At 46.6% G+C, this 27,026-nt stretch overlaps 1 protein-coding gene across 4 annotated transcripts in view; it reads right to left on the minus strand.

Moving 5' to 3' along the window:
- The window catches only part of clmpb (CXADR like membrane protein b), a 75,185-nt gene that overhangs the window by 23,640 nt on the left and 24,519 nt on the right, over positions 1-27,026 (minus strand). Inside the window, exon 1 of one of the 4 annotated variants that reach the window (XM_037084542.1) lies at positions 20,868-21,138. The exons of 2 other annotated variants lie outside the window; for them this stretch is intronic. Coding sequence is in view for 1 of the 2 variants with exons in the window: in XM_037084526.1 (XP_036940421.1) it covers positions 10,912-10,993 (82 nt within the window). In the remaining variant the exon portion in view is untranslated. Of the gene's footprint in view, positions 1-10,911; positions 11,009-20,867; positions 21,139-27,026 lie in introns of those variants that run through there. One more of the 4 variants, XM_037084526.1, reaches the window with a different exon arrangement.

Below are 27,026 nucleotides of genomic sequence, written 5' to 3' on the forward strand. Positions count from 1 at the left end.
CACTGCCCAAAGTCAAGCCCCATATCCCCTCAGTCAGCACACTGGCCTGGCTGGGGCCTTTGCAACGTCCAAAGCTTATGACCTCTGGTCCTCAAACGCAGCAGATCTGAGGAGGGAGAGGGACAGCAAGAGATGGAGGGGAGGGGTGAGAGGAGTGAAAGGACAGAGAAAAATGGTGCTGAGGGAGGGGCGGAGGGATGGTGCAATGCCTTCTTTTGAGCCCTAACTGTAAGTCGGCGGTGTGGAGGATGGATTATACCATCACAGAGGCAGTCTTAGATACAGGTGAGCAGATGCACAAAAGGAGAAGGAGATCTCACGGCTCGACACGTATAGAACACATCTGCATTTTAACGTGCATGTGTGACTGCTGGTATGCTCGATGTATACTTCAAGTGAACACACGCAGTCACAAAGATGCTTCCCCTGCTGCCCGTCTGCATGAAGGAGAGGCGAGGGACTGTCTTTCACTGACAGTAAAGAGCGCCTCAGCACACGAACCTTTGATTCGGAAAACATCTGTCATCAGGCACCCAGACTCGAGTCACAGTTGAGTATCGTGCGCAGCCTCGCTACGGCAGGCAAAAGTAATAATCATCTCCCGACTCTGCCAGTCTGTAAAACAACTATTTGTCTTCTATCATTTACAGGCGTACCGGGGAACAGGGTTAAATGAAGGAGTTGTGTTTGGGATATGACCTCCATTTCTATAATATACGGGACATCGTGCGCTCCTCTCGGAAAATTTGACATTGGCAAATGCAAAAACAATTCCTCCTTTCTTATTGCTGACAGATAAATAGTTTTTCAGCTGAGTTGCTGAGAGGAGCGCAGGGATGATGAGACAACAGTCTAATAGTCACAGCTCAGCGTGCTGTTTAAAAGGCTGCGCGCGCTCCAACCAATAGCACAGCAGTGTTGTGTGACCTGAATTGGCTATTGAAATGCCAACAAACACATATACTATAAATACCACCGAATGTGGCACAGAGATCCGCAGATAGGAGGCTTCGTCCTGCCCTCCCCACGTTCCCCGATGAGGATTTCAGGGCAGACTTGCCTGAAACGCCGAAAACTCCTCAGAAGTCCCCACAGACAAGGGGGCCGCCCACAGTTGTTAGCGCAAACTGCAAAAAAGCAATGGACGCTCTGCGGGAGAGGCCTTCATTCATACAGCCACAGCTCCCTTTTTAATTACAGCTTCTTTAGGGGTAAGTCTCTTTAAATGTACCAAGTTATCATGCCCTATTAAAGCACATGTTTTGCATATGGCACACTACACTAGTCTCCTTGTAGTTTCAAGGTCCAACTCATGAATATATTGCTTCTGTGGAAATCAAAGGAGCTGTTTCCCCCCCGACTCCCTGACTGGAGGCTGGCTCTTTGATGGGATAAAGTCCCATAATCCTGCTCGCCTCACACCCGGCGACCGGCGCACCCTTCTGCTGACACCAGGGTTTTGTCGGCACTTTACAATGAGGTTCACAGAGTCATTACCCAGAAATGAGGAGGGAACAAATAAGAGCTAACTGATAATTAGCAATAGCCTCCTAGAAGTTCTGTTGGTAACTCCTTCCTCGGTGCGCAAATATTTGTGACAGTTCATGTGGTATGACTTGAACCACCGTTTACTGATGAATGATAGCAGTCAGAGAAACATATAAGCGTGTTCAGATCATTTTTGGCATACTAAAGAAATGAATACTCATGAAATAATGATGAACAACTCACTATGGTGGACCTTGAATGCAAAAATAGTACAGTAGTTATTACAACTGTCTGTGATGTACGTCAGATGAAGGTCATGATTACTTATTGGCCAAATGCTACAATATTTTGCGTCACCCTTCGTTTTCATGATTCGCTGCACTTTCAGGGGAAGTGTGGAGGCTTCGCTTTTCAGGAGGGAACACCCTCACCCACCCTGTCCCCACATGGATTGAACATAGAGTATGACCTGAAGTGGTGTCATGCACCTCTTGTCATTGGATATTTAGATGAACATGTTTACAGTGTTCATTTAAGGTTTATGTTTAACTTTATCTATTGCATATACTTTTAAGATGAATGTATTTTTAACATTTGGAGAGAAACTGATGATCCAGCTGAAAGGGAGGGACTTCTCCTCTTGTCTTGATTATTATCATTTTTTATCCTCACCCTATTTGGTGGAACATGATGATCTTGCTACCACCAGACGTGGAACTTAGGTGTGGCCTATATACTGTAAGATACTAGTGCCTCTTGCGGACTATGACTGGGAGGCCTGAGGGACCAAATGTCACTCTGATAAAAAATAAATGCATATGGAGCCAGTGCGTAGAACACTTCATATATATTTTTTCCTATTTTGGAGGAGTGAGTCATCTGGAGCTCAAGATGAAAACGCCAAAAGAGAGGGCCGTCCTGTTCGAGATCATCTGTGATGAGAGATTTCGAGGCTTGAGAAGCAAAAAAAAAAAGGAATGGAATCATTTCCACAATAATCCCTTGAACCTGGAGGGGGATGGCAAATGGGAAAAGAGCGGGAGGACTGGGAATGGGAGACGGAAGATGAAATACCACCGAGGTCTGAATAATGTAGGGCCCCGTGGTAAATGTTCACCTCGTGCTGCTCTTATTGCCTTCATTAGCATCCCTTTCATGGCCTCGTCATTGCTGTCACGTCGAGCGATAGGGACGCCATCCCGCTGACGGATCCCCAAAATAGATCCAAAATTAGTTTTCGCGACAAGCACTTTTAATTCCCCCAAAGCATTCTGCATTTTCCTTCAGCGAAATAAGGAAGTAGGGAGGAGATGGAGAAAAAAGCTAATTACACCATCCCCCAGGGGAGGGAGAGTCAGTAAAACCTGCTTACAGTGCTATACACATCTTATCAGCGCTGCATCTGGTGGCGTCACCTACACTCATGGGTGTAGCTGTCCAAGATGCTCCGGCTACTCCATAAATCTCCCAGATTTAGCCTGAAACGGTCCAGAGAAAACAGCGCTTCTCAGAAAAAAGGGCTCTGTATTCTCTCACTCCCGTGCAACACTTTGACTATCGTGCACAAAAAATGCTTAAATCACTCAGGTGGGTTTGGGTTGGTGTCGCTCCAAAAACCATCAAAACAAAGGCGTGCCGTACATAGATCCAAAGCGAAAGAGAACACTGAGACATTAGTGTGTTCAGTCTGACTTTTAATTCTTTCCACCTTTCGTTAAAAAAAACAAAAATAACCCACAGCCAGACACGTGACCGACTGGAAAGAGTGACAAGTAGAATACTTGTGAACTCCTCTCTCGCTCTCTCTCTCTCTCTGTCTCTCTCTCTGTCTCTCACACACAAAGAAAACAGACTGTCATTGGTTGGAAGTTTTTTTTTTTTTAACTTTCTTTTTTTTAATTAAAAACCAATTCATCATTTTGGAAAGGATGGTCCCCATTTAAAATGTTAATTACAGCAATGCATCTTAGAGACTTCAGCCTGACTTCAGCAGAATAATCTCCAGACGCTTGTATGGTGTTAAACCGTTTAGTTACGTTTGGCTTCGAAAAAAAGTGAATTCCGGGACATTTCCCCTCCCTTTAATGTATTCGGACTGAACAAGGTCCAAATGTCGAATGGTCTGTTTTGCACCAGATAACACGCATCAGTGAAACAGGGCTCGGGGAGGCGGCGACCTCTCGGATCCTCCCTGCATCTGGCAAGAAACCTAAACGAGGCCGAGACGTGTCTGCACATCGTTCTGCGCGAGGGGCGTCCGAACCTGACACTCCAGAGAAGAATGCGGCAAAGAGACGTCGGAGTTAACGCCTCTCTGGAAAACTTATCGCCAAGGTTACCGTGGCTGTGCGTGGGTGACGTGCGTGTGTGCACACCCAGTGCAGCCTTGAGTAAACCCGCCGTCCTCCCCGCTGAGAAAACACGTTCAGATGGAGGCCAGGGGAGAGTGAATCGTTTGACATGTTGAGACACGCGCTTCAAAATGAAACACTTCCTTTAATGCCGTTGCCACCAAACATTTTGCTGGAGCCCATTCTTTTTCCCGCTAACATGTGTCTGAGGACTGAGGAGAAAATGATTGCTCGGTTTCAAAGCGGTGAAGTCAGCAATTTGGAGTTGTTTTTCCTCCCATCGAAAGCAAACAACTCCAAATCCGGTTAGAGATATTATATTTGCTTTGACAGACATCAAATTTGGTTTCCCCCTCGCAAAGAAAACTTTCCTGCCTCTCCCGCACAGGAAATTTTCCCCACTCCTCTGTTACTCGCTCAGCCTTTGTCCCAGGGCTGAGCTTATTTCTCGGTCTGTGTGGCATCACAGCGTTTTTGTTGGCAGGGCTTTGTGAATAAGAGCGGAAAATATTCATCAGAGGGATCTCCAGTCAAGGTACAGGCGCCGCAGTAGAGACAACACAGTGGAAGGCTGCTCTTTGCTGAGTTCGAGCTCTGTATTACCCTGCACGCCTGACAGATGGTGCGGCGAGAAACAAGATGAGCTGTATTCATTAAAACACTGTAGAAGACAGCCTCGCCTGCTGCTGATCAACTTAAAGCTCTCCTGTCGGGCTTTGGTATGCTATGATATGATATCAGCTACAGTAAGCACTGCTGGAGTTTGGACAGATGGGGCGTGCTATGATATAAACAGCCTTAAAGCCCACGGTGCACGTATAAACAACCACCCTTCCTCCTACCTCTTTTGCTGGCACATCATGCGACTGTGGGCGCAGCTCCCTCACACGAAATGCTCCTCAATTTCCCCGGTTATTTATGTGGTCTAATCTCAATTTGCGGCTGGCAAGCGCGCGAACGAACTCCTCTCGCATTGTTGGAGTGGCTGGACATGGGCACTGACCTCAGCGGATCAATACTTAATAAGCTTTTGTGCTGCCAAGTCCATTTTGCTGCAATCTGCAATTTTTTTTTTATGTCCATTAGGTTGAAAATAGAGCTGACTAGGTGTATGACCACAGGAAGTGGAATGTATCGCAGTCGCCCGGGCTCTCCCTGATGATGGATGCTTCACAATACTGTGAGACCGATGAAAACTTCTAATACTGTCTACCTCATGCACCATAAAGTACTGCACCCCTGACTTTTATTAAATGCAATTCAATACCCCGGTGGTGTTTCAAAGAAGCATTTAACAACTTGTGGGAAGACAATAAAAGCCACAGTGGGCTATATGGTTAAGTTTAGCTGCACGTGACGAACAAGGGGAACGGGAGGAAAACAAGCCTAGAGCGAGCGCTATATTTGGAGCAGCACTAAAGCTGGGCTTTAGAAGCATTGTAAGATAGCCCCAATCTGGGTATGTAAGCACTACATTTTGGGAGCTCATAGCCGGCAGAGTCAGGGTGGGGTGTGGGGGGACTCTGGACAGTCCTCGTTCTCCTCCCCGCCTCTCCCTCGCCTCTCTGCACACTCAGATTCCATTATTTAGGTCACTGCGATTATTTGTCACTGTCTGAAGTCAAAGTTCACCTCTCGCCGCAAAGACGCCAATTTGCTCTGCTGGATCCACGGGAGGACTGGAGTGGAATACGACAGAGCAGCTCCCATGTTGTGCATTTCATCGGCTAATTGAAAACAGACGTGAGGCTAACTCCCTCCCTCCATCCGCCCAGCCCTCGCTGGAGCGCTGCGTCACTGACATATTAGAGCTGTCGCCGGTCCTATGGTATGCATCCGACATATCATTTTACTTGATCGGTTAAGCGGAAAATAACAAAGCGTGGGGTTGGGGGAGGGGGGGGAGACGCCTCATCCACAAACGAGAGGATGATATTGTTACAGCTGCTCAAGCTGTAGCTGCTTCTGCCGCTGCCAAAGGACAAAGAGGTAACCTATCCATCCAAGCCCGTGACTGGGAAGGACACGTCGATGGCTGCCATTTCCCCAGAGGTGAGCAGATGCCACGTCTGTTTTGGCAGCTGTATACTGAAAGGTGTTGACCGGTGGGGCAGCTGACAGAGGCAGAGTGGTGGCTGCGCAGCGGCCAGGGAGGTCAACAGCGGCTGCGAGGCTTCCAGGAAAGGCCTCACTTAGGCTCATTTAGGGGAGCTAATGGAGCAAGCTACCATCTGTCCTTATGATTTAAGCCAACTCATGCAGGACGCTAACCTTTTCACCTGTACACACACACATACAGTAAACAAACAGTGGCGCAAACATAGAGAGCAAATAATCACAATGCATTATCTGCCTTTGGGCTTCACTAGGCCAATGTACAGTATTCATATAACATTGTGAACTGTGATATGAGACTATACGTATATCTCATATCTCAGATTTTGGATGTTATTGTATCCTGATGTGGATTAAGTGCTATCTTTTTCTGCTGTTAAAGGCTTTGTATTCTTGCCTTTACACACTTAGTCAACACATCCATCTCATTGAGGGCGCCCCGATTCTCGAATATGCATGTCATGTCATTGTCTGTAACCACTTTATCCCTTTTTCACAGGGTCACAGGGTTTGTTGCTGGAGCCAATCCCAGCTGTCTCCAGGCGAAGGCAGAGTACACCCTGGACAAGTCGCCAGCTCATCGCAGGGCCCCCAGGAGCAATTTGGGGGTTCAGTATCTTGCTCAAGGACACTTGCAGCTCAGCTCAGCCCGGGGGAGCCGGGATTTGAACCAGCAACAAACCCCGCGACCCCTTCCACTAGCTGACCTGCTCTACCCACTGAGCTACAGCAGCCCCTGATTCTCGAATATTCGTGATTCAATTTGACGATTTTCAGCGCTGGCAGCTACACTATTGTTGGACTGAGACTTTTCTGCCATGACGACTGTCATTTATATTTACGTACTATTCTTTGTTCCAAAGATGGGGGGAATCAAACAAAACCAGTTCGACTTTATCCTGGTGTTTTTTGCGGGTTTGGGATAGACAGGATAAAAAAATATTCACTAAAAATAAAGATTCAAGAGTTAAATTGAAAAAAAAAGCCCTCAGTGATTCCACAACAAGCAACAGAAGATAAGAATTTAGTTTGTCACAAAGTAAATTAATGAAGGATCTTTGGCAACGTTATCAGGTCAGTTCAGTTTTTCCTCTCCGAGTGAACCCTCTACTCATTAATAAAGGATCTCAGAGAAATCAGCGGTGTCAACAGTACTGCATTTGAGTTCAGTTCTCAAATCCCAACACTCGTTTCGATCTATTTTTGTTTTAAAATAAAAATTGGGACATCCCTACACAGCACTGGTGATAACCTCTCATCTTCCCTGCAGTGCAGATGAACATCAGTACCAAGGTGTTTTGTCAAAAACATTGTGACAGTTGATTCTGTGATAGGTGTTTTAGATTGGGGTGTTATTTTCAGGCTATATCGCCCGGCCCCAGACTGTACCTAATTAAAAGTATTTTGACTTTGACAAATAAAGCTAAAGACACATCAACTTGTTAAAGGTCAGTCATGAAAAGTGTGAATGACCATATTTTTATGTCTTAATTAGGATCCCCATTAGCTCCCATGAGGTAGATGCTAAGAGATGCCTTTCTTACAAAAAGCATATATATATAATTCACATCACAGTTTAAGTAAGACAAAGCCCTACAAGGCAAACATAAAGACTGAATATACAGGAAATAAGTCAACACTTTAATCGTCAAGAACAGCCTCCTTAATAGTGACAGAGACTAGATGTTTCTGGATGTTATTAATGCATTGTTCCTTCAGTGTCGGCAGAGCATCACTGTACAAAAGCATCACAGCTTTGCAGCTTTGTTAAAGTGACCACAGTTAGTGAGTCCTTGTCTCCACACAGACACACTCCTCCAAACAAATACATCTGCCCTTTTGTGCTGCTCAGCACCACTTCTTACCACGACCCCCCTCCCCAGTGTCTAGAAAAGGAATGCCCACGCGGCCACATCCGAGGGCGGAGAGAAGATTGAAACCAGATGAATGGAGCTCGGGTACAGCCAGCTCGCCGGGCCCATATTTCACTCCCCAAAGCCTGATTAAAATGAGGTGCGGTACTAGCTGGGCCAAGGCAGCTTATTCCAGCTCGCAGTGACACTCCGGGCGAGGAAGAAACGGGGCGAAGGTCACGACTAAAATCTCGCCGATTGGCACACACCGGCCCAGAAGGAGCTTCCTCGATGAAAGCTTTCCACGGATCAAATAAATCCACGGTTTATTTAAATGTGAATCTCATTTCACGTGGTTCTGCCTAAAAACAAGGGGGAATCTGTCATCTTGCATTGTGTTTTTTTTTTTTTCTTTTGTGAGGGGTTCGGCAGCCGAGGAGGTGCAAAGTAGGCCATCGGTGTGGAAACTGTTAACTGATGTGCCAAAGGAAATGAGGACAAACTGCAAGAATTGTGGAGTGAGAATTATTAGCATCATGCAGATGTTAGATATAGAATGTGATATGGATCACAGTCTAGCAAAGAGCTATTGTACCATATAGACATTGTGTTTTCATAGGCATGATTCCACGTTTGAATTATAGATATGTCACTTTGCCTTTTTTTGATTTTGAACAATAGTTTTGCTGTTTTGGTGCCAGGAAGCCTTTTAGAATAACACATGGCTGACTACTGCTCCTTGAGCGTCGGGGCCCTGTAGAGTAAAATGTAGCCTATAAAGGGTTTAGTGTGTAGTACTTAGGTTGCAGCGAAAATGTCAAGAATAAATCTTGAATACTTACAGGATATGACTCTGTTTTCAGGATCTCTGAGGCATAATGTTCATGTTTCTGTCCACAGACATTACAGTCAGTGTTAAGCAACGCTGCAAACTTTGGACAAGAATCCACTGGGACTGAGAGGAAAGAAGAGGAAGAAGAAGAAGAAAAAAAAAAAACAGCCAAACATGCCACGTGTTGTTTCTTCCTGCCTTGACCACTTAGTGTGCTCGCCCGACGAGCGTGTCTGCGCGCTGGAGGTCATGTCATCGTATGCATGTGTGTGGGCAGACGGAGGGAGAGGTTGTCATTTGTGCTCTCTCTCAGTAAACGTGTACAGCGAGACAGCCACAGAAAGAGACAGAGGGGGAGTCTGGGCGCTGTAGGTGTGTGTGTGTGTGTGTGTGTGTGTGTCTGTGTTTGCCGCACACATGTGTCAGTGTGACTGACTGATTAGCGGCCCGTTTTCATCGACCGTCTGCAGTCGCCTCTCCTGAGATAGTCGGGCAGAGCGGGAGAATTTCGTACTATTTTCCAGCACTGCTGGCTCCTCTCCTCCCCGTGCAGCTGGTCGGCCACACTCGCCACTCGATGCCAAACACACTCCCCTCTATCCCCTTGACATTTTAGCTATGTTACCGCTGAGAGAGTTGTGGCTCGCCTGCCTGCCGCCTGCCTGTACACATGAGTAAATAAAGGCCAGCTCATTTCATTTGGCCATAATGTTTAATCTGCATTTGCTTGGTCAACGAGAGGTTAATCTCATTACTTTTTGCTAAATGGCGTGCTTGGGCATGTCAAGACGAAGGCTAGACACAAGTTAATTAAAAGAGCAATTAAAAGAAGACAGTACGTCCCACTGAACAGCGGTAATATGTTAGTTCCCCTGATGCTGGCGCGGAGACTAGTTTGTCTCCAATAACAAAACCACTTTTCATTACAAACAAAGGAGACTAGTAACAGTGGAACAAAAGAAAACGTCTGGCACGAGATTAGCTTGTTTTGTGGTTGGACATGTGCTTCAAACTAACCTTTAACACTGCGTGCGGTTTACCTACTGTGAGACGCCTTATTAAAAGCAAGCCTCGCCACAATACGCACGCACACTATTACAGCAGTTAATCAACTCCAACAGGTTGTTAAAAATCCGACATGCAATTAGCTCGGAGACTGGATTGGAGGAGACATAAATGTCAACAGTGAGGGGAACACATTGCAGTGGTGCTGTATGTTTGAATCTACCTGGGATGCTCCAAAAGTCTCTGAGGAAGAGCAACTGGAAGAATTTAGTACATTGTACCTCCACCTGGAACGAAACGTTTGCTTTCTGTGCAGAGCCTGAGCTGCTGTCGCAGTCGCAGCCACAAAACTATGTGGGTAGTGTGTTTAAGAACATCAATACAATACAATGATTTAAGATCAGAAATAGACCAGTTAGAGTTGAGGCATTTGAATTAAAAACAATTGAAAAGTAAAGATAAAATCAGAGTTCAAACTAATAGAAGAAATAATATAAATGTAATTAAAAAACAAGAAACAACAGTTAAGACCTTCAGACCGAGCTATAAAACATCATCCGTGACGGTGACACACTGCAGTGGTGCTGCATATGTCCCAAAAGTCTCTGCTCTGAGGCATTAAAACTATTGCAACGATTAAGTTGTTTGTGTAAAAGCAAAGCAAGGCAAGCAAAACTTTATATGGCGCATTTCATTCCGGGTGGAGGCACAATGTGCTGCAGAGTGTGAGCTGCTGCGGAAGTAAAGCTGAGGGGGGTAGTGTGTGTTTGAAGACATTAGCAGAGTAAAATCCTTCAAGACTACCAACTTACCAATTAAAGACATGTAAATTGAAACCGTTAAAAAAAAAAGTTAAGAATATAATCAGATAAAAGATTGTCCAATAAAACCATTGTCCAATTAAAAAGATGCGCAAGTTAAGACTAATACAAGAAGTGACACAATTAAATAATTAAAAACCAAAATGAAAAATAACAGTACATAAAAAAAGTTAAATGAATAAATGTCTTCAGCTCTGTTGTTTGAGAGGTGCACAACACTGGGCCGGAGGACGCTGGAACAATAACCGAGTGTTATGAAGCCTTCGTGGAGAAACAGACTGGAGAATAATGTATTTTAACAACCAGCCTCCGTCATTATGTACTGCTAAATATTTTAATATGATTGATGCTAACCACAAGGCACAAGCGAATCTATTTGTAAACTAAGAATATACGCCCCATCCCCTTTCTGTATCTATTCTTCATGCAATTTTAACATTACTCACCGCGACGACCGACGTCATCCCGAGACGTGTGACGTGACTTTGCAAATATTCGCCCTTCTCTTCCGTCTCTATAAGGGGCCATTAGACATTGCTCAGTGTCCTGTTGGCACAAAGGGGAAGCGAGGGAGCTGGGGGACGATGGCTGCTAGCTGCCTGCCCTGTGGGTACCACTACCGGCTCCAGCCTCCCTCCAGATGAATCATAAACAAGTCCCTTGGCCTCCGTGACTTAATCCCCTGTGACATCGCCACGGGGAGATGGAGGAAGAGGGAGCGCGCAGAAAGGAAAACATGCCCCGTGCTCAACTTCGGAGTGAATTAAACATTAGGATGAATGTGTATGAGGTGTATCTGAGGATATGTCGTGGAGTTGAAGGTGGGTGTGCGGGGAACTTTTTTAATTTTTGCTTCATAGGAGTCGAAGTCACTTCATCTCAGGCTCTACCTTTGAGCTCCCTCTTTTTCCTCCATGTGTGTATTATGCAAATTCATGTCCCACAGTCCTTTCATTTAAATTTGGCCACACAGCTTAAGCTTGGGTAGTCTACAGAGTGTGGCAGCAAAGGCTATAATCAACATCGTGCTCCTTTTAGGCATGAGAAAGCATACCCAGGAGGGAGCAATAAATGGATTTATTTTAGGAACCAGAATGTAGAATCGTAGTTAGGGCCAGACATGCTAAGTGCTTTGTCCCTTATGCATCAGCCCTTGGGCAGTTTTCCCTTCCTAATTAAAAAAAGAACAAGGTGCACAAGGAACAAGGAAGCAGTGTAGGCAGCGCACAGTAACAGAGGTGGGAACAGCCCTGCCTGGTGGTGTTTCTTTTCTTTTTTTTTCTTCTGTAAAAGTTTGGGGTATGATTCTCACTTTGCTGGCATACTGCAGGTTGTGCTGATGCAAGGAGCTTTTGTCTTGAGATTAATGAAAGACGTTTGGCACTTTGGCATTTCGGATCCCACGCAAAAGGTTAAAAACAGCCTCTGACCAGTGAAAGGTTTATGCGGCGCGCCGCTGAGAGCGCTCCGCTCGCCCGGGAGAAGCAATTCTTTAATCCTGCACCATTTTTACCAACACAACAGATAAATAAAGAAGTGGGGCTCAGAACAATCCTTTTCCAAACACTTCTGCCTCTGTCTCTCTTGTGCTGACAAACTTCAGCCGGCAAAATAAAACCCACTGGCCCAAATATTGAGCGTTATCGTGGATCTTTCCTCTCTTTCTTGCCAGGGGCGCTTATGTGTGCACGTGTTGCACAGCATCCTGACGCTGATGACAACAATCAGGTTAATGTATGTCTATATATGCGAGGAGAAGTCTTCTTTGTAACAGCAGCCTGAATCTTCCATGTGTATGCAGGCGCAGCTATTATTATCTTGAGGAGTGATTCGGGAGGCCAGGTGGAAATTACAGGTCCCGTCTGCCTCGCCTGGCAAACGTCATTTGACTTACAAACACCCTGATACATCCTTAAAGGTCCTACACTGAGCTAAGTTTCACGGTCACGCTTTTGTTTTAGTTTTGCACGAAAAGACGTGATTGTTCTCACAGTGTCCGGGGCTGCGGCACCTCTCCTCTGATTGGTCAGCTCCCACAGGCCTGAGCAGGCACTTCCCACCGGCATCTGTGCTGGGAATACAGGCTGACAGAAATCCTTGTTCGAGGTCACAGATTCTGAATATGGGCTGTGTGCATTTTGTCTGTAGATTGCACGTCTTAATAATGCCACTGTATTTGCCTTCTACTTGAAAACACATTCTACAATATGGCACTTTTATGCCACTCTGACTTTTTTTAAATGCAGTAACAGGTTTTAACTTTAGGCAAGACCAGGAGATTCTGACTGGTTATCCTGTGCAGAAGCCTCCAGTTGAGGTAAGTACTGAGCTTTTATCTATTGTTGTGGGGCGGCTCAAGTCGTCCCTGAGATAAACTGTGGAAAATCTCTCTTAAAAGAAACAGGTGTGGACATCAGATCTCACTTGACAATATCCAAGATTAGCATAGAACCTTCACGCATGATTAAATTAAAATGAAAAGTGCAAATACCCCGCCGGCTCACCTGGGTCCCTTTGAGGAGGAGTGTTAAAAAAGACAGCTTGCCCCGCTGGCTGCGATGCCAGTGCTCCAGACGAAATGTGCCACAGGCCAAACAAACATCCCCCCTCCTCAGACTGATCTCTTCTGTGCGCTGCACTCGAAGCCCAGTCTCAACCCCCCTGTCGCTGCTCAGAGGAGAGGTAACCGCCATCACCGGCTCCACCGCCCCATCCCCCATCATCAGCATCACCTATCTAACATCTATCTTATCTCTCAGCCTTGCTTGCGTGTCAGGCTTCACGGGGAACTCACACACAGTCATTGCCAAAAAAAAAAAAAAAAAAAAAAAAAAAAAAAAATCACACTTTTTTGCCCCCCCCCTGCATGGCGCCTGCTCAGCCAAGAGTACATAATGCCCGTGCCATGCATGGCTGGACCAGTGCCAGGACGATGACAATGTTCTTCCCTGAGTGCTGAGGTAGAAACGCTTCAGACGTCTCAGCTTTGCTCCTATGCGCCACATGCTGGCCCGGCACATCCCTAACCGCTAATTCCATCTGAAGAGGTATCAGGGTTTGAGTAACAACCCTCCAGCGGAGATCAAGGCGACGAGGCGGCCTTGTTAATACCAGGGCAAGCAGAAAAGCATCTAATGGCAAGAGAGGTATCAAAGAAAAAGAACAACCCGATCTGCTGGGGGGATTTAATGTTGCTCAGGATGAGCTAATTTAATTTGCTTCCTGTACACATACATTTGTGTTAACGTTTTCTTAAAGCTTTGAGAGTGACTTACTCAGCCCAGTCGCCAGAGTGTAATGTTGGCGTTTTAGATTTCTACAAACCACATTCAAAAATTCACACGGACCTTCATCAACATTTTTATGATACATGTCATACCACGTTATCTTATATGTATATGTATATGTACAGTGTTGTCGAAACCATCCACTGCCACCATTTATGGGCTGGATGTACCTTGTTGCATTTCCATCTTAATACATTAATACAGCTAGAGGAAAGTCCGGTGCCAAGTGAAACTGCACTGGAAAAAAAAAAAATCTAAGTCGTCCCGCTGACAGAATTCAATTATCTCAAAGAAAGTACGATATAAGACTGAGCACGCGGCGAAATGGCTTGATAATGATTCGCCTTCTGCAGTGTGGATCCATTTGCGACAGACATGTGTTTATTTATCTCCGTGTAGCCAATCAGGAACAATTTATCTCCCCTCATCCCTGCTGGATTAGGTGCTAATCTGTTTGCTGAGGGGGGTGAAAGAGAGAAAGAGAAGCGAAAGAAAAAAAAAAGAAAAGCTTTTCTCCCTCTTCTTGCCCATATTAATATTTCTATTAGTGGAGCCTCCCGATGATGTGATGTGACACTTGTGGCTCTGCATGAGGAGCCAGGCTAATGGGGGGATAGAGGAGGAGGTCAGTCTGGGAGATGGAGGATTTTGTTCCACCTGACATCTGGCACTGTTGCTCATCTGTGCGTGTGTGCCTCGTATCAAACCGAAGCATATGTGTGTGTGTGTGTGTGTGTCTGCATAATCATGTGTGCATACGAGCGCATTAGAGTGGGATCCGCCGGACTCATCAATGCAGATGTTCCTTCGGTGTGTAGGCAGTGAGATCAGGACTGCATCGTATGCTGATTAAGGCCCTCTGAGTGAAGAAGACTACTCCTGTACGCTTTAATGAGCAGAGGAGTTTAGCCCCGAGCGAGGTCTTTGGGAGCAAACACACATCCAGTGCAGGGCCACAATGTCTCATTCTTTTCCTATATCCTTACTAGATAGGGCATCCATACCTAATTAACTTGTGCGAGCACACGCCGACATCTCGCACGCACACACTGCTTATAATGCATACCTAGCAGATTGGTAAACACACACGTGCGCGCACACTTGACTGAGGGAGTATTGCTGCCCTAAGCACTGTGCTACCGACTCCACGGCGCGACCTTCAAGCATCAGTGTCCTCCGTCCCTGAGATGTCCTTTATTACAGCCTCGATCCTATCCCACGCTAATGCAGCGGAAGGAGGGGTGGGAATAACATCTGCATGAGCACGAGAGCGAGGATTGTAACAGGAGAGTGGGCGGGGGCGGGGGGGGGACTCCCCTTCTTTCATAGCCGATCCATTTCTGAATAGCTAATGTGTTCTCGTCACTACAGTAACAACGTGCAATTCCCCTCTCTCCTGCGCAGCATGCATATCAGTAAGTAATAAGCTCACAAGAAACACAACCACGAGCAAGCCCACGTCGTGCGTGGAACGTGTTAATGTCCTGGGTAATAAAAGGTGATTTAGATTCTGATCACGGCCAGATGAAGGCCCCGTGCCTCCCCTTACAAGTCCTCCAGCTCCCCTGTACAGTGTGTGGAGATCATCTCAACTGCTGAAAGCACAGAGAAAAATGCCTAATGACATTTGAAGGGCTGCTCGTTGCAACAGAGTTCCCAGTGGCCATTCCCCTACACAGTGCCGCATTCTTCAGTAAAGAACGTGGTAGATTAAAGACGGTCAGTGAACGCCTGCGCTGTAGCTGGCCGACTGTTGCTGTAATGTCACCACGTCTTTCAGCGGAGTTCGGGTTTTAATGTCACTCCGTCTCCCACACCTTAATGTCACTGGCTTTTAATTGGCCTGCTTGTGAAACGGCCGTGTTACTTGTGGCTGGGAGCTATGGATGGACGGATGGGTGGGGGTTCACATATTATACACATCAGTGCGTTCCAACTGGCTCTGGGACCCAGCTATGGTAAAGTGCACCAGACCCTGCCTTCCCCCGAAAACAAAAAAAAAAATGTTTGAACATGTGCCACTGCAAATGGAGCGGCTCCCCTCGTTGTAAATGGACTGCGCCGCTGCTGCACTGTTTCATTACTGCCTGGAATTCCACACGGTGGAGTGTGAAAGAAAGTGCGCAGGAGGTAAAAGTTTAGGCTCCAGGAACTGCTGTTTTCATTATTATCACCATACATAAAATCTGCCTTCTGCAGGGCCACTGATGCGCTGCAAACTTTTATAATAACAGTCGCGCAGAAAGATTCAGTGGTGCAATCCACATAAAAAGGAAAAAAGAGATAATAATATATGTACACTTTACTGTTAATGCGGTCAAATGAACTAGACAAAATGGTCCGTGGGAGCCATTGCAGTGCCCTGGGAGTTAAATATTCAGAGGTCAGGGGTCAAACCAGTCACAGCTGCTCTCGAGTCCATGGCCGATGGGCTCTGGGGACACATGAAGACTAATTGCACACACATATACACATTCACTCTGTCACCGCGTCTATGTCTCTCTAACACACATATATGGCCAAACAAAGAGAATCAGTGACATTATAGAGGAATCATCTGAGCCCTACAGCCCCCGGCATCACTTTTGGCCGATATAAAATATGTCAATAGCTCCATATGCCAGTGCTTCCCAACTAATTCTTGTTGATGCCAATTCCAATATATACAGATATTTTTTCGACCTGAGACTGGTATAACACCATTTTTAAGCCTACCCAGTGATTAGGCTCAAGCAGGTGCAGATTGATATAGCTACTTCAATCGGTGCAATGACAACAACCTGAAGGTCAATATCAGCGAAACCAATGAACCAACTGAAGTTGGACGACAGCTGCATGTCTGTTAGTGTGTAAGTTAACTGACAGAAATTGACGGTCGTTCCTTGTGCGTGTTGACATGCTTTGCCAATAAAGCTGATTCGGACACAACACAAAGTTGCAGCCATGAGAGCAGACAATGCGTCAATTATGGATGTTGCCACATAAGAAGCTACAAATTGTACAACGAAGATAAGTGTCATCGACTCAGTACCGGGCCGTATGTGAAATACGGCCACAATCTCCCCTTCTGTTCCTGAGTTACGGTGTTGAATAATGGCCAGGAAAGTGTTTTGCTGAACATTACGATCTCGCAGTGAAGCTGACCTTTGACCTGTTGAATATAAAATGTTGATTCTGTAATACATTTGTGCTAACTTCAGTCATAATTGGCGTATGAATTATGAGTTGTGGCCAAAAACACGACAACCTCTTTTACCAGCACATTCGGATCAATCCGTCCTTGAGTCTAAGTGGACGTTTGTGTCAAATCTGAAGAAATTCCCTCAGGCCGCTGTTGATCTCACCAAAAAAATGGTGCCGACGGACGCACCTCCTTGCAATCCTTTGGCCTCAAAGACTTATTATGTTGATACACACAAGCACACGCACACATACTGTATTACATCTCTGGACGTAACGTGCCAAACTCCACGCCAGCCTCTTTCTTCCATTCGACCACGGCGACACTAATGTGTGTGATGGGTGTCTCCACTTGTGCCAGACCAGTGGCCTCACAACAGCCTCTTGACCACTGCGGTGCTTCAGGCTCGCGGCAGTAAAGCGAGCTCAGCGAGTTCCTGTTGTTTGGTCACATTCATCACAATTCCTCAGAGGCAAGAGGCTCTGAGAGGGCTCACACACACTGATTCAAGCGTAGCGTGCCCACATTTACGAGGTTTCCGGCAGGGAGAGGTCTGCACGGTGTTTTCTTGGGGAATGTGTCGGACTTCAACTTAACTGTTAATCTGTGTGGTGGAGGATACATTAAAAATCAGGGCGGTGTCGGATAACATTTTTTGGGCTCCGGAGCTTCGGTAGTAATAAACAGAGAATACATTAACTTCGGTCGGGGGAGGAGGAAGTGCTGAGCAGGCTCGTGAAGGACAGACGTTTATCTGACTCTCAACTGAAATGGACAGATGGAATGCAATCATTTTTAAGGATACGGCCATCCCACAGTATCTCTGTCGGGCTTGTATGACCCTGTGCACTGAATAATGGGCAGAACATTTTCAGCAGAACACTCTGATGTCACGGTTCATGTAAATTTCACCGTACAAATTCTTGAGTTATGTGAGGTCCTTGAGCCATCGTGGACGTGCACCCAATTTGAAGTGATCTTGACCTTTGACCTTTGTCCACCAAAATCGTACTCATTCACCCCTGAGTCCAGGTGAACAGTAGAAATCGCGAGAAATCACGTCCAACTTGAAAACAAAATGGCTCCAGTCAAGGCATAAACATGGCATCTTCCGAAAGGTTTAGTGAATTTGTGCATATTTGTGGATAACAGATATTTTTGCAGCTTGCCTTTGTAATCAAATAATTATCTAAAATCCCCCTTTTTGTAGACGCGATTCCAGCTCAAGACAAAGGTGACACCTGCTGTGACAAACCTCGTCACCCTGCCTGCCTGAGCTCACCGGAAAACCTGTGTTGTGCAGTAGCTCCGCCAGTGACGAGCAGTTAATGATCCCTCTGGCTCAGGCAAACAGTCAGCTTTTCCAAACCTCGGCCACATTTCACCCATCACCCCCGAGGAAAGTGCGGGATCCACTGTCGGTGGTTAGAGTTTTGAAATGCAACAGGAATCTGAGGAGAAAGCCAAATGGGAATGTGTCGTGCAAATCTCACTGGAATGGGGAGGGAAAAAAAAAAGTGTACGAGGTTTCCACTTTCAGGAAATAAACATAGGGTTTCTTTTTTTCCCCTCTTTTTAATACAGAACTTAGAGTCTCAGAGGAAGCACTTAGGCTCAGATAAACACACGAAGAAAAATCACATCGATTTTGAGAGAAATAAAAGTGTCGCAGTGGTGTGTGTGTGCCCTGTGTGGATGTGTAACATGGTTTTTTTTCTTCCTTGAACTCCCTTGTGTATGATTCTGCTGCAGACAGAATATGTTCCAGCAAGGGTGAATTTATCATCTCTCTGTGACTATACATGGCAATCAGGTGAGTCTGGGGATAAGAATAGCTCACCCACCGAGAGGCTGCTGCAAGTTATCTCCAATACACGGCGGGAATACTGAGCTGCATGCACTCCCACATAAATACAGAGAGATGCAAGGGCACAACACAAAGCTGTCTCTTGTGCACGTGCACGCGCGGGCCGACAAACAAACGCACCAACGCGCACCCCCCCCTCCGCACTTATCCTGGTTGACCCTTTGTGTCTCTGACCAACAGTGCAGACATTCCTCATTCTGGCTCAGCCTGAGCTTTGTTTGGATTAGCTGAGAGAGTGCAGAACCCGTTGGGTCCCTGTGGCTGCCCGGCACACGTCAGCCTGCTGCTGGGCTGCAGTCACACACACACACACACACACACGCACACAGACTGACATGACATAGACTCAAATGAGAGCACGTGCACACACACATGCACGCCGTCAAAGCTGAGAGAGAACACACAGAGGTGAGTAAATTTACTCAAACGTCTGTGGATAAACACACACAAAAGAAACGTGCACACACACACACACACACACTCTCTCACACCGACGCACACGACGCCGGCCAGTCATCTGGCCTTATACAGGCATGGCGGCGACCCATTGCCTTTCATGGGAGCTGACTTCCTGACATTCTGTCCTCCGGCTCTGCGTTCTCCGCAGCCCCAACTAATTCGGAGCAGGAGAGGAGGGGGACGGAGGGAGAGAAAGATGGACAGACTCCGATATAAAGCAGGGCCGGATTGAAAACGGATAGGATGGAGGAAGGGGAAGGGGGGAGTGCGAGGGGGGGGGGGGGGGGGGGGACAGGAATGTGATGGAGGGAGCAGAGACGGAGATGAAAGAGTCGAGGCACACGCGGCAGGAGACGGAGGGGATGAAGTGTGCTCTCGCAGTGTTTAGGTTTTAGCCGTTTGGCACCAGCCTCTTCCCCTCACAGAGCCTCTGTTCCCAGACGCCAAAACACCTGAGACACTCCGAGCTGAGTCGAGATGGCCGGACTGTGACGGCAGCGTGTAGCCTTGGAGTGCTCAGCAGCTGAAGTTGATGCACAGTAAGACCTGCGTTCATTATAAATCTGGAGTCATCCCTTCACAGACGTCTACTGAGATGCAACATTAAATGGCTTGACACTTGTTTTTCGCGCGGAGCTAATTAAGTAAGGCACACGATAGAGCAATGAAATAAAACTGAATTTTACAGAGATTGGTTACAGAACCTCAACAAACATCTGGCCCAAAGCATCCAAGCTCTATCAAACAACAGTGGAGACAGAACTTGACAAAGCATACCTGAGAGAGAGGATAAAGAAAGGTAAACAAATGCCCTCGCTCAGGCTCGCAGGAAGTAATGACACCTTGATCGCAGACGCAGACAAGACTAGTTTGGAAAGAACTAAAGGAGGAAATAACAGGAGGCATCAAATGAGAGGACTGATGTGTAGAAAACTAAATTAAGTTATGAAACTTTGAAAAAAAACAAAAAAAAAAACCCCAACAGTTGCGAATACGAATTCCTGAAGTTCTGAGGAGTCGGTTACAGGAACACCAGTTAAAGTATAAAATTCAAGGTCTTTAGGTAGATTGTTAGAGAGCGATTTCTTATGGCAGCTACAGCAAAGAAAAAAAACAAACTGATTCAATGACACAGGTTAGATCCTGATCTGTCTGCTGATGGCTGCTACGCAAAGAATCATGTTTCTACTGGGTTACTATCGTACGTGTCACATGAAAGCCAAATGAACGTTTAACAAAAAAGCTTGGAAACACTGTTCTGACTGCGCTGGGATGCTGTTTAGTCTGAAACTACTGGTTCGGGAGCGCAGACCCTTATCAGAGGATCAGTGTGTTTGTCACAGGCAGACTGTTTCCAGCTTAATACCATCATTATGACTATTATTTTGACTGCTTCCCTTTCAAATAATTGCCACCAAATATGGTTTAATGCTCGGTCTACTGCAGTCGGATAATCTTGTAATTCTAATCTCCTTCATTTATCCATGGAGACTGTTTTCTTTCCTTTCTCTGGGAAAACTCTTATCCAAATACGACTGGGAGTTAAAGGCCCAGTGTGTATGATTAAGTGACAGAAATCAAACACAGCTTTAATAAGTATATATTCACCTGAACTTGAGAATCTGTGTGGTTTTCTTGTCGTTGTCTTACAAACCGACCCTACAGAGGGAGAGGGTCCTCCTCAACGGAGTGCGCTATGTTTCTACAGTAGCCCAGGAAGGACAAACCAAACCATCACATTTTCAGCAGCCACATCAGTGGAGGATGAGACGAGGGGTTTCCAGTTGGTCACGTCCTGCAACCACGGCGCTAGATGGCGCTAAATCCTCCACACTGGACCTTTAAGCTTTGAAACTGTTTGACATGATTAAGAAGTGAGCTTTAAATTCTGCACATGAGGATTTGCTCGTCCGAAAAAGCAAAATGATGAGCTTTCTAGTCCGGTCCTCTTTGGAAAGGCTGGCATAAAAGGATGTTAGAAATCTGATTCCATGGTTTTGGGTTCTGCCGTCTCCTTGGAGATCATTTTAAAAGCGTGGAGTCGAGTATAACTCAGAGGTCATCAATAAATACTTAGAACTGACTGCTTTGCGTTTATGTTACATGAATCAGGCAGCAATACATTCGGCTTTAAAATTCCAGACAAGCATTATCAAGAATTCTGCTAATTGCCCATTGAAGTGCAGGACAAGAGGCTGGTGAGCTTCCTCCGGTACCTAATCTCCATTATGAATTTATACATTAATGACTTCAACATAAAGCTTAGCTAGCTATTGAAGCAGCACGCAGATGGGAAGTGAAGAGCTCTTTGTTGGATATGAAGCAATCATATGTAAGCAACCACACCTCCTACAACTTCGGGGTTTCTTAGCCTGGTTCCATGCTAACAGCCGCAGCCTTCATGTTTTGTGGTTTTGAGATTCAAGCTTCGTGAAATCCACTCAAATGGGGTCATCATAAGCTTCAGCTCAAATAAACACTTGAAAAAAAAAAAAACATCCCAGCTGGAGTTTTGTTCTGCTCTGTGATGATAAATTTACAATTACAACCAAACGCTGTGCGCTAAATAGAAATGTAATTTTCAGCCCCCTTATTAAAACAGCATTTCTCTGCTCTTGTGTTTCCAAACGCTGCACGGTGGCACATCCCTGCCTCCCTGTTCCAACAGGAGGCTCTGGTTGACTGAACAGTGAGACTCCAGTCTCCAGCGTGACTCAGGGGAGTCATAACCGACTCATTATAAATGAATGAGTCGGGCTGAGGCTACAGTACATATGCACAGCACGACAGACGTAATGGAAGGGGCATTTGCAGACATATATATATATATATATATATATATATATTTTTAACCAAGTCGCAGGAAATTCCCAGTCGAGAATATTGATTTTAAGTTAAAAACATTACGACCTGGACTTAAAAGCTTCGCGGGAGCAGCTGGGTGGATGTTTATGGCCATTTTGCAAAATGACTCCACCTCATCTGCTCAGCCTGGGGGAGGCAAAACAAAACAGGGAGAGTCCTGAGGTAGGTGGAGGCCAAAGTGATGCATATGTATGATGTACGACAGTGAAGGGAGTGGGCGTGGGGTGACGCCCCATGGTGGCGGTGACTCACAGGGTGGCGTCTCAGCCAAGCAGCCTTTTTTTTTTTTTTTTACGGACAAGCTAACTGCTCCGAAGTCTGCGGAGGAGGACGAGGTTTGTTCGCCGAACCATCAAGGAGCAAATGTTGTAGTGCGGCTTGAACATCTGCCAGTAATCTCCTCCGTCGCCCGCCGCGAGCTAATGCACACTGATAGGAATAGCAGGTCGTGATTCAGGGTTACAGAATGACCATTAAAAAAAGTGCCCCCTCTCTCCGAGCCCTTTTAGCGCGCCGCCGCCGATATACCACATTCCCGCTGGCCCGAGCCCTCCAGGAAAATAATGCATGTTCCCATCAGTCATGCTACACTGCAGTGCTCCGCAACCCCCTCCGCGTCCATGCACCCTCGACCCAATCCATCATTCCTGAGTATGGCGGCCTCAAGGCGCTGTCTCTGAGCTCTCTCCAAAGGAATGGGTGGAGGGAGTCAAAAAAAAAAAAAGGGAGTCAAAGAGGGAGCAAAACAGAAAGACAGTGTTACGCGAAGAGGGCGGAGGAGGGGAGGGGGGGGGGTATGTGGGGGAGACGAGGCAGGATGCTGTAAGAGGGAAGGTGTGGTGCATGGCACGACTGCAGGAGGCCACTCCCATGCTGTTTCTGCGACGTCTCTCTGCTGCGTGGAGCTGCATTTTACGTCTTGCTTGGAAACGGGAGTTGAAGCAGAGGTTTTGTTTCTTCATTTTCTCCACTCCCCACCCCTCCTCCCACCCTGTCCCGGTTATCTGCTTCTTTTCCCCCATGAGCTAAACTCTGCCTCTCTTTAGGGTCCCCCCCCCCTTTTTTTTTTTTTTTTTTTTTTTTTTTGCCGTATTACTTAATTTCTTGCTTTCTTGTTTTCTCCCCATTTCGGCGCTCATTCTTGTCCCCTCACCCGCTTTTCCTTTTTGTCCACCTCCTGACGCTGTGTTTTTGTCCCTTTAGACTTCCCGTCTTGTACTCGAAGTACTCCTTTACCAACCCCCCTTTTTTTTTCTCTCATTAACAGCCCATCTCCCCCTCTCTCTTCCTCTCTCTCAGCCCTTTTATCTCTCCTCTGCTTCCCTCGCTCCCTTCCACTGTCTCATTAGCTGACAGCTACAGCGGTACTCCTATGAGAGGGCCAGATGAAACCCAGAGAGTGCTGTGACCTTCGTTTCACGGTGGGGCCACTATCAGTGACAAGCCATCAGCTGCAGTGCCGTCTGAGGTGCACACACACACACACACACACGTGCACGCGAGCACAAACACACACAGTGTGTTCTTATGGGCCACACGGAGCCATCACGAGCGGCCGGACGTCATTTGCCGGCACGCACACGCGTGTTCTGGCGTGTTCCGAGCGTGTGTTCTCAGCCTTCAACCTTCAACCAGCTCTTCACCAAGGCTAAAGAGGGGACGCATCCAGCAGGAGGAAACGACAGCCCTCCTTCCTCCTCCTCGTCACTCCCTCACATGATCCACTGCATGGCTGGTGGATGGGGAGGGGGGCGGGGGTGGGGGGAGAGTGGGGTCACGAGGCCAGGAGCCTGCTGGGACCTGAGTCCTTGAGGCGCGTGCACACGTAAACAGAATGTGCGACACACACACACACACACACACACACACACACACACACACACACACACACACCATGCAGTAAATAACGCCCATCAACCTGCATTTTAATCAGCTTCAGGGACGCATGGCTGCTCCCTGTGATGCTAACAGGCCATCCTTCATCGGTGCGGTGGGCGGCGGGCTGGTCGAAGCGTGGACGTATAGACCTGGAAGGTCAGTGATCAAGCCCCCTGGTTGACCTCTTTGGCATGATGGTGACAAGTTAGCGAAACGCTGCACCATAAACCCAGGATGATATAACCACGGGGCCAGCAGGAACTAACAACCTTGAGCGTGGACATATTTGCAAGATGAATTGTGACCAGTGGACGTAGACCTTCCGATCTGTCTTCACTGGATCAATGGCTGGCAGTCAAACCACTAGCGGTTAAACCTCACATCACCTGTGACACAGTTGATTGTGCACTTTGAGACGGAAGAGACAATCAGGACTGTGCAGGAACCTCTGTTGAGATGATTGCAAAGGTACACCGGATGCCTATACAGCAAAAAGAGCCGCAGTCAAGTCAGTGATTGCTAATTGCTGTGATTACAGTCACTCCCCTCCTTCCAAGCACTCAGTTCTGATCAGAACTATATAATACCCCTGTAAATATAAAGCCATCATACCTCGATGCAGAGAAGAAAAAGATGCTCTGACATTCTCATCAAGAGAAAAGTAAAAAGAAAGAAGGCATAGCGGAAGAAAAAAAAAAAGAAGAGGTGAAACAGTTAAATATAATGACCTCATGGGAACGTTTGATGCCTTGGACTGGGATTGAAGCCGAAGCCGTGGTGAAAGAGGGCTGCAGTTAGGAATACGCTGCACACGAGCACACTGTGCCAAGGAGAGAGCCGCCCTTCACCGTGCCAAGCTTTTTCACATCTTGCAGCATGCTGCAAGGGCCGGCCCTGCCATATTCCCTGCATGTCCACAAACATCTGGCAGCCAACCCATCCCAGCCCATCGGTGACTAAGAAACCGGATTCCTCCAGTCCCCCGGCCTCTCATTTAGCAAGTCCAACAGGGCTTTCACAAGCGTCTCTGAGGTTACACACACACACACACACACACAGGCTTCTTCTTTCTTTCCCCCATGTTAACACACCAGCTGAGTGACGTCCTAAACAAAATGGATTCAGTAAGAGAGACTTTTCAAATCAACCGAGTGAAGATTAGGGTATATTCTATTAGTTCGATGGGCAGTTTAATACGCTGTGCTAAATAACGGTGTGCTGCATCAGAGTTTTTTTGAATTGCCAATTGAACACACGAATCAACAGATCAACCTAAACAAAGAAGAATGGAATTAAAAACATGTTGATTGCACGCCAGAGGATTCATACTTGCCATCACCAAGAGATTTTCGTCTCTTCCTGTGTTTGCCGGATTATTAGCAGCTTTCTTGTGATTAGCAAATTAGCAGCTGTGCAGACAGAGCGGAGCCGAGGTGTCAGAATCTGTAGCTTCCAGAGAACTTAACAGAAACTGTGTCAAACACGCAAAGCTTCATCTGGTGCACCTCCAGGGCCCCATGTAGCCTCTTCTCTGCTGTTTTTTTTTTTTTTCTCTTTTTTTTTTTATCCCTGCTGCAGACTGAAATCTCATTTACGTAACCAAAGAATTACACTTATTATTAATTTTTTTCTTTTTGACACTTGTTAAAGAAAAACAGAGACAGAGATGGAGAGGGAGCAAACAAACAAATGAGTGAAGAGTTTTTGCGTGATAAGTACTTTGTCGTTCGCCGTTTTTTTCTTTTTTTTTTCTGATCTCCCGCCCTGATGAGTAACATCCCACACCTCGAGCTGACTCCACACCTCCCTCCATCCTCTCCCTTCAGAGATAGGCGAAGGATGAAACAGCGTTAACAGCTCCCCTCTGAGCCTCGTCTTCAATGGCTCTCTCGGTGAGAGTCAAAACCGCTATTCACTCGCTAAATCAGCTCATAATCGGTCATGCTGGAGTCTTAGGCTTTGCCGCCGTTTATTTGCATGCCGCGCTAATTTTCCGAGACAAGCCCGGTGATGCAATGGCTCTTTGTGAGCGCAGCTTTTTCTGTCAGACGCTGTCTCAACCGATTAGGATGCAGGTGCGGCTGCCTCGAAATTCACCAGATTTATCCATTTAGGGCCGATTAATGTGCTTAAACACATCCCCCCCCCCGCACAAACGAGTTCTGCCCTGCCCCGTCTATGACCGGCGTGGCTAGTGCGAGGGGTTGCCAAGCTCAATCTGAGAGTAATGGGGGAGGTGTCTCTCTTGCTCGAATGGATCATTGCGCTCCAGCTCCCAGGGTGAGGCCAGAGATAATTTGTAGGGACAGGCAGAGTCTCAAAGTAGACATTGATGTAGTTGGATGGCCGGGGTGCCACACAGATGCACTTAAAAGGAAAGCAAGGGGTTAATAAATGCCACCAAAAGGAGACGGATCCTGAGGGTCCCGTATATTAGCCGAGAGCGCTCTCTGTGATTAAAGCACCTGCGATGGTTTGACGGCCGCACCGTTCGAGGAAGCACATATTAGAGCAAAAGAGGTCAGCCGGGCTGTTAAACAAGCTGATTAACATAAACTCTAATAGCCCATAAGGATGTGTGGGGGAGACAAGGTTTAACACCTTAAACCATTACTGTGTTCCTACTTTACTGTGCTGCAGCTCCGAAACTGCCTCCGAGAGCTCCATCTGGCAGAGGCCCCGAGAAGCAGGGCGATGAGGATCGAGCCCACACCGGCCACTAGCAGCACTGCTTCATCATCACAAACAGCCAACCAGAAAACAATCAAGCCGGAAAATGGGCTGCGATTAAGCTGCCCGCTGGTACGCACTTCTTCTTTTTCTTTTTTTTTGTTCTCTAATGAAATGCTCCGCAGTAATTAATTTCCGTCTTAATCATAGTGGGCGCAGACGAGGGGGTTTTTCAAGAAACTCTACTTCAGCTTTCCCCCGCTGCAGACTTTTTAAATTTTTTTTCCAGAAATCGGGAGATGTGATAAAATATTTCGATTAGCCCTCCCACATCTTAGGGGTTGATTATTCCCC

This window comes from Acanthopagrus latus, chromosome 2 (genome assembly GCF_904848185.1).
Source record: "Acanthopagrus latus isolate v.2019 chromosome 2, fAcaLat1.1, whole genome shotgun sequence".
In the NCBI taxonomy this organism is placed as follows: Eukaryota; Metazoa; Chordata; class Actinopteri; order Spariformes; family Sparidae; genus Acanthopagrus; species Acanthopagrus latus.